Source organism: Engystomops pustulosus, chromosome 1, assembly GCF_040894005.1.
Source record: "Engystomops pustulosus chromosome 1, aEngPut4.maternal, whole genome shotgun sequence".
In the NCBI taxonomy this organism is placed as follows: domain Eukaryota; kingdom Metazoa; phylum Chordata; class Amphibia; order Anura; family Leptodactylidae; genus Engystomops; species Engystomops pustulosus.
Window position 1 is genome coordinate 205,766,221 of NC_092411.1, and position 6,772 is coordinate 205,772,992.

Sequence of the window (6,772 nt, forward strand, 5' to 3'; positions counted from 1 at the left end):
AAAATTGACAAATAGTGTTCCAGGAAGCTCTTCTCTACAGGGTTTTATATACAATTATCCAACCCTTGTTGGCACATATATTACAGTTGGCAATTGGGGGTTAAATATTTTCACGTGTAAAAAAATTTGTATAAGGCTGGGTTATAAACAGATTTATGTTGAGATGTAGTATGTATTTGCAATTGGGATGAGGGTATGGCTATTTGTAAATGCACAGTACCTTAGTATACAGAGGGATACAAGTAAGACCTCATCTACCATGCAAGTAGAGCTTCCTCCTCTCTTACCACTGCCCTTAAATTGGGCTCCTCCTTGAAATAATTTGCAACATCATGATGTAAGGGCTGGAAATGGACAAGGACAGTGAGCCCTAACTCTGATCCCCCCAACACTGTCCCTGCCTGCTTACTGGTTCCACCCTATACAGTGGCCAATAACTGTATAGTGTTGTTCCCTCCCTGCACCAAAGTGAGTTTGTCAATCTGGGACACAACAAGATAGCAAGTAAAGTACAAAATCGGGAGAATAGTCAGGAATGTAGCCAATATCGATAAAACCAGAAGAACAAGTGAATAGCTGAAAAGCTATTTGAACAGCAGGGGGAGATGGTGCACACAGGGTTTAAATCAGAGTGTTCTAGATGAGAAACAGAGCTCTGAAGATGTGCAAACCTTAATCCTTGCTGGTCCAGAGCAAGGGACGCAGAGAGCCAGCAAATAGAGTGCTGTTCAGAATACCAACAGAAAAGCACTGGATACAATTCAGTGCCTTCAGCCGGACAGTACAAACACAAAAACACAGATATAACACATGGTTTATTCATTAACATGCAAAATTAGAGAATAAATGTCACACGAGACATCAGCAGTAAATAGTCTATTCCACATCAGTCATCTCAGTCTTATTCTTCATACCCTTCCATTCAAGGTTATGATTTAAGCCAAGGTCAGAATGCTATCTACAGTGGCGATCTCCAACCACTGGAACACAGCCAAAGACAAGGCCGTGCAACATCTGCTCCCTGAGGCACACCTATGCCGTCTGCCAGCACGCACGCGCTATGACGTGATCGCGTCACAAGCTGATTACATCATAGCAAGTGTGCACTTGTCTGACCCTTGAAGTGAAGAGAAAAGTGTTGTCTTTTTAATTTTTATTGGGCTCCCGCTGTGGACATTACATTGAGAGGGAGTGAGAGCACTGCTGGGGGCATTATATGGGGTGGGGCACTGCGGAGAGAATTTCATTAGGGGGCAGCACTGCTGGGGGCATTACATGGGGGAGCACTGCTGGGGGCATTTCCTTTGGTGGAGCACTGCTGTGGTCTTTCATTTGGGAGGAGCAGTGCTGGGGGCATTATATTTGGGAGCACTGTTGGGGACATTTCATTTGGCGGAGCATTGTTGCGGGCATTATATTGGGGTGAACTGTTGGGGCATTTTATTAGGGGTTCAGATACTTTTTATGGGGGGAGCACTGCTCAGAGAATTTCATTAGTGGGAAGGCACTTCTGGGTGCATTTCATTAATGGGGGATCACTGCTCGGGGCATTTCATTGGGGGGGCACTGCTGGAGACATTTCACCAGGGGGGGAGCACTGCTGGGGGCATTTCATTAATGGCGGGAGCACTGCTGGGGGAATTTCATTAATGAGGATGTACTGCTTGCGATATCATTATATGGGGTGTGGAGCACTTTTGGAGGCATTTCATTAATTGGGAGAACTCCCAATTTCACTCACCTTGAGTTGGTGAAATTTCATTGGGTGGGGGCTCTGCTGGAGACATTTCTTTGGCTCGGGAGCTCTGCTAGGGAAATTTCATTGGGTGGGGGGAACACTGCTGGGGACATTTCATTGGGGGAGCACTGCTGGTGACATTTAATTGGATGGGGGCTCTGCTAGGGACGTTTCTTTTGGTGGGGGAGCACTTCCAGGGGCAATGCATTTGGGGGCTCTGCTGTGGACATTTTAGCGCAAAAAATGACAAAGACAAGGTGTGTGGGGGCTGCTATAGAAAAAGGGGTATTATAATGTCCCCTTTTTTGTAGTCGTCTTTTTATCCGGACATTAAAAGAGGACTACAGAAAAAGGGACACTATAGTGGGGAGATGCAGGGGGGACATTATATGGGATTGGGTTATATATTGAGTATTTATTTTTCCAATGACCATGGCAAGCAGCATACCCAGCCCTGGACCCTGGGAAAAATTTTTTTAGGTGCACTGGTCCCCAGATATGAAAAGGTTGGGGAACAGTGATCTACAGGACCATTCCAGTGTGCGCTGAATGTTTTTCAAAAACCCTTTTCTTTCTATGCTTAAAAGTCATGTAAGTGTTTCTATTCAATGACTAAAGGTCTTCAATTTATGTATGTGCCTAGTGAAAGACAAAAGCTATCAATCACTGCTAGAGCCACCTACTAGGCTCCAAAGCACAAAAAGATGCTCTTTAACATACTGCCTAACAAGATGAAGCTTTTTTTGATCAATTGTTACATACCAAAAATAATACTTTTTGTCAATGTTGCCTAACAGAGGTTTATTTTTCTTTATTAATAATTGTTAAAGGAGTTTTGTCATCTGGATATACAATTTTAATGCATCTGCTGTATATAGATACATTTCTTAAATTGCGTGTTATTTAAAAAAAATCTACTTGCGAGAAGATAATTTCCAATAAATGTAGCCATGTTGTGCCTTAGAAACAAGATAACTGTCCTTGCATTTGACCACCTACATGAATCCTATCTGACCACCTGGGTTCTGTGTTCATTACAAGATGGCTGTAGGTCAGGGGTGCACAACCTATTTTGGTCCTTCAGGGTACCAAACTATTAAACAAAAACCACTGTAAATTACTACCAGAAACCTCCTGCCCCCAGTTCTAGACGCCCCCTTCTTCCCCCAGTTCTAGTACCCCCTCTCCTCTTGCCCACAGTTATATTGCCCCCTTGCCTCCTGCCCCCAGTTCTAGTGTCCCCCCCCTGCCCCCAGTTCTAATCCCCCTCCCCTCCTGCCCCCCATTCTAGTATTTCCCCCCTGACCCCCGCTCTATTCCCCCATGCCCTCCTGTCCCCAGTTTTAGTGTCTCCTCCCTGCCCCCAGTTCTATTCCCCTCTCCAGTTTTGGTGTCTTCCCAGCCCCCAGTTATATTCCAGTCCTTCCCTCCTGCCCCAATTTCCAGTCCTCCCCTTCTGCCCCCAGTTCTAGTCCCCCCTCCTGCTCCAGTTCTAGGCCCCCTTCCTGCCCCCAGTTCTAGTCCCCCTCCTGCCCCCAGTTCTAGATCCCTCTCCTGTCCCCAGTTCTATTCCCCCCTCTCCTCCTGCCCCCCAGTTCTATTTCCCCCTCCCCCAGTTCTATTCCCCAGTTCTATATCCCCCTCCTGTCCCCAGTTCTATTCCCCCCTCTCCTCCTGCCCCCAGTTCTATTCCTCCCTCCCCCAGCTCTACTCCCCAGTTCTAGATCCCCCTCCTGTCCCCAGTTCTATTCCCCCCTCTCCTCCTGCCCCCAACTATAGTTCCCCTCTCCTCATGATGAGCAGCCCTGTTCTGCAAGAGGCTGTATAGATAAACCGGAGGGTCATGTGATGATGACATCTTCACAGGTCCTTCAGCTTTTTCTCTATACAGCAGGACAGGTCCTACAGCATTGTGTGCTTACTGCACATAGCTTTTGTATTGCATTGATAATACCTCTTAAGCTATTTGCCCATGGGCTATATAAGGGACATTGAGGGGAATTTATAACTTGTGTAATAGGATATGACTGTACTGTTTTGACTAGCTGTCACTTTCTACTATGCGCCAAAAAAAATTGAATTATTATCTTGCCGCGCTGTGATATTAAATGAGGCAGAAGGTCCGAGTTGTTGGTATTTACGTCAGAAACGGGTCAGTAAGCCTTATTGAATTTTCCTTATTGGATCAGATTTATAGCAACCAATTTGAGCACAGCTTTTCTATTTTAAGAGCTGAATGTAAAAATTGGCAACAATGACAGTTTTACAGGCAGACAGTTTCATAAATCTTCTGCAGTGTACCACAACAGGTTTGGATATCAAATCCAAGAAGTTCTCTTCTATGGGCTGAAGTGTCAATACAATGAAGGGAAACCAAGTATGCTCTGTCAAAAGTCTATTCCACTACAAGCTGCTATGAATATGGAGAGATAACTCTGATTATGGGGTGTCGTATGCTTATAGCCATTTTGTTTGAAGAAATAAAATCAATCAACCCTTTAAAATTAAAAAAAAGAATAAAGAATAATGCAAAGTGTTTAGCTGCCAGGACCACCCTCAGAAATTATGTGGGCAATTATACCTGGCAACAAGTATTCAGGATCCCCACAGCTCCAGCAAGGCATTACACTGTGTTCTCTGGGAATACTGCAACTGTTAATGTGGATCTGTTAGGTCCAGCAGATTAACAGATATATCAGCTCTCTGCCTTATCCTGATTTATTCACACAAATCCTTCACAGAAGATTCAAACTCATTTTATATGAATGAAGTTAAAAATACATCGATCATGTATAAGATGGATCATTTAGTAATCAAAATGTAATGGACGGAAATTTTCCTAAATAGAATGTAAAGATAACATCACGTTAAACATGTAAAAAACAGTAACATTCTCATTATATGCTTGCTTGTGAAAACAGCTGACAATGACAAATACTTTCTGTTCTGTAGTTCATTCATAAAACATTGATGACCAGAAGTGGCTTCTGTCTGCGGATAGTAGCTCACATCTCAATCTGCACTTACTAAGATCTAAAATTGCTTCTCATTATCAAGTGTCTGAAAACTGACGGGGACAAAATGGAATATTAGCGGACAAATGGTAATCTGCTAGCAGCTATTAGAGGGGTGGACATATATTCATGATGTTTTCCTATATATTGTCTCATTCTGCCTGTCACATGGCAACAGGCTATTTTACAACTTGTTATTCTGAGATAAATATCAGCTTTTGGCTCCAGTACAAACTAAATTGCATCTCAGACAAGCCCAGACCATGCTGGCTGTAAAATTAACACTACATTGGCATTTGACAGGTAATGCTACATTTTAATTATTGCAACAATTCCAGAATTCCACCTATATTTAAATACAAATACTGTCATAACTATTGGTAATAATAAATCATTATCAAATCAAAAATGCTCTATTCTTTCCTATACAACTGATGTTATTTACATCCATTGTACATATTAGCATTAAATATTCCTGCATCCATTCATGGTATTGTGCAAGATTTTTTTTAAAATGTATTTACTACAAATAAAATGTAATACTTATCAGACATGCACTGAGGGTTAAATATCAAGGGTTAAAGTTAAACTATTTCAGTGAAAAAGACCCCAACCCCTAATTTTGCACTCTTTTTCAAGTGAATCTGTGTTGGCAAACTTACCTGTCCACAGCTATAGCTGACATGGAGTAGATGCTGGCAAATATAGCTGTAATAGGGAAGAAGTTGTGGAATCTGCAGTATGCCTCCCCAAAGTACCATTCATTGTGAAGGGCATAGATGAAATTCACCAAGGTATTGAAAGCAGCCATGGATGCATCAGAGAAAGCCAGACTGACCAGAAAATAGTTTGTGACTGTCCTCATTCTTTTGTGAGCAAGTATGATCCACATGACAATGATATTTCCGAACACAGCTACAGCCACCATTGATGCATAAGCCAGTGACCAAAGTGCTATACGCCAGGGAGGTTGCACAAATCTGTGAGGAACAGGGGAAGTTACATTAGTAGTTTGAGTCACATTCTTCTGCCATAGTAAGCCTTCCCCAAGAGGAGCAAAAATGCCCACTCCATCCTCAGATGTGACATTTATTGGAGAGGAAGTCATTACTGTATCTTCCACAAAGGCAAAGGTCTTGCAGCAGTTGGGATGATCACTATTGTAAAGACAAGTTTAAGCAAAGGTCCATCATAAAGCCGCCTCTTGCATATTTCCTTGAATGAGCAGGAGGAATGCAACTTGAATACAGATGTGAACTTCTGGTTAAGTTCCTTCCAGGAGCTGAGAGAAAGTGAATGCATAGATGGGCTGTATGAGGCTTTTATAGAACCAGTTCCTCCAATGTCTAGAAAAATGCCTGTGACATCACAGTAGGGAGGGGGATGAGTGGAAGACCACAGGGTGCACATATACACTCCCCCTTTGTGCTCAGGTAGGCAATGCATACAGAGCTCTATGGCACAGAGGTGACATTAATGCCAGCCAGTCTTTGTCACTGTTGTCAGTATACTAGTGTCACATGCCTGGATCCTTTATTTGCTGTATATAGAGGGAATCTGAGGTCCATGGTGCTGAAATGTCTCTGGTTGTGCTGCTGCACAGTAGAAATCACATTTCAAGGATTTAAATCAATGTCTTACATAAGCAGCCTTTTGTATCTGTCTATCCATCATCCACCATGGTTGGTGTTGAAGTTACTGAAGTGATTCTTCTCAATGAATCTTGATAGTAGCTGCATCACTCATTGAAACTGAGATGCTTCTACAAACATCAGTGCTGCCTGGAAGTGCTGGAGTATGCAGCGATCTGCGCTTGTCTGTAGAAGGCTTGCTCATTACACAGGGATAGCAGTTAACCCTTGCCTATACTGAGATTCACCTGTAGACTGATAAAGATCAGATGGTGAATATGCTGATTCGGGATATGGATAATATTGGATGCTGTCTGTGTACATGGTCATTTACAATATCATAGCATCCCATAGCATTTCATTTCATTCATCCATTCTAATGCCTGCTC

The 6,772-nt window shown here is 42.8% G+C and overlaps 1 protein-coding gene across 1 annotated transcript in view; it reads right to left on the minus strand.

Moving 5' to 3' along the window:
- Positions 1–6,434, minus strand: part of TACR3 (tachykinin receptor 3) — a 122,688-nt gene extending 116,254 nt beyond the window's left edge. The window contains exon 1 of the mRNA XM_072118854.1: positions 5,415–6,434. Coding sequence (XP_071974955.1) covers positions 5,415–5,860 — 446 coding nt within the window. The 5' untranslated portion in view covers positions 5,861–6,434. The remainder of the gene's footprint in view (positions 1–5,414) is intronic.
- Between the last annotated feature and the right edge of the window lie 338 nt (positions 6,435–6,772).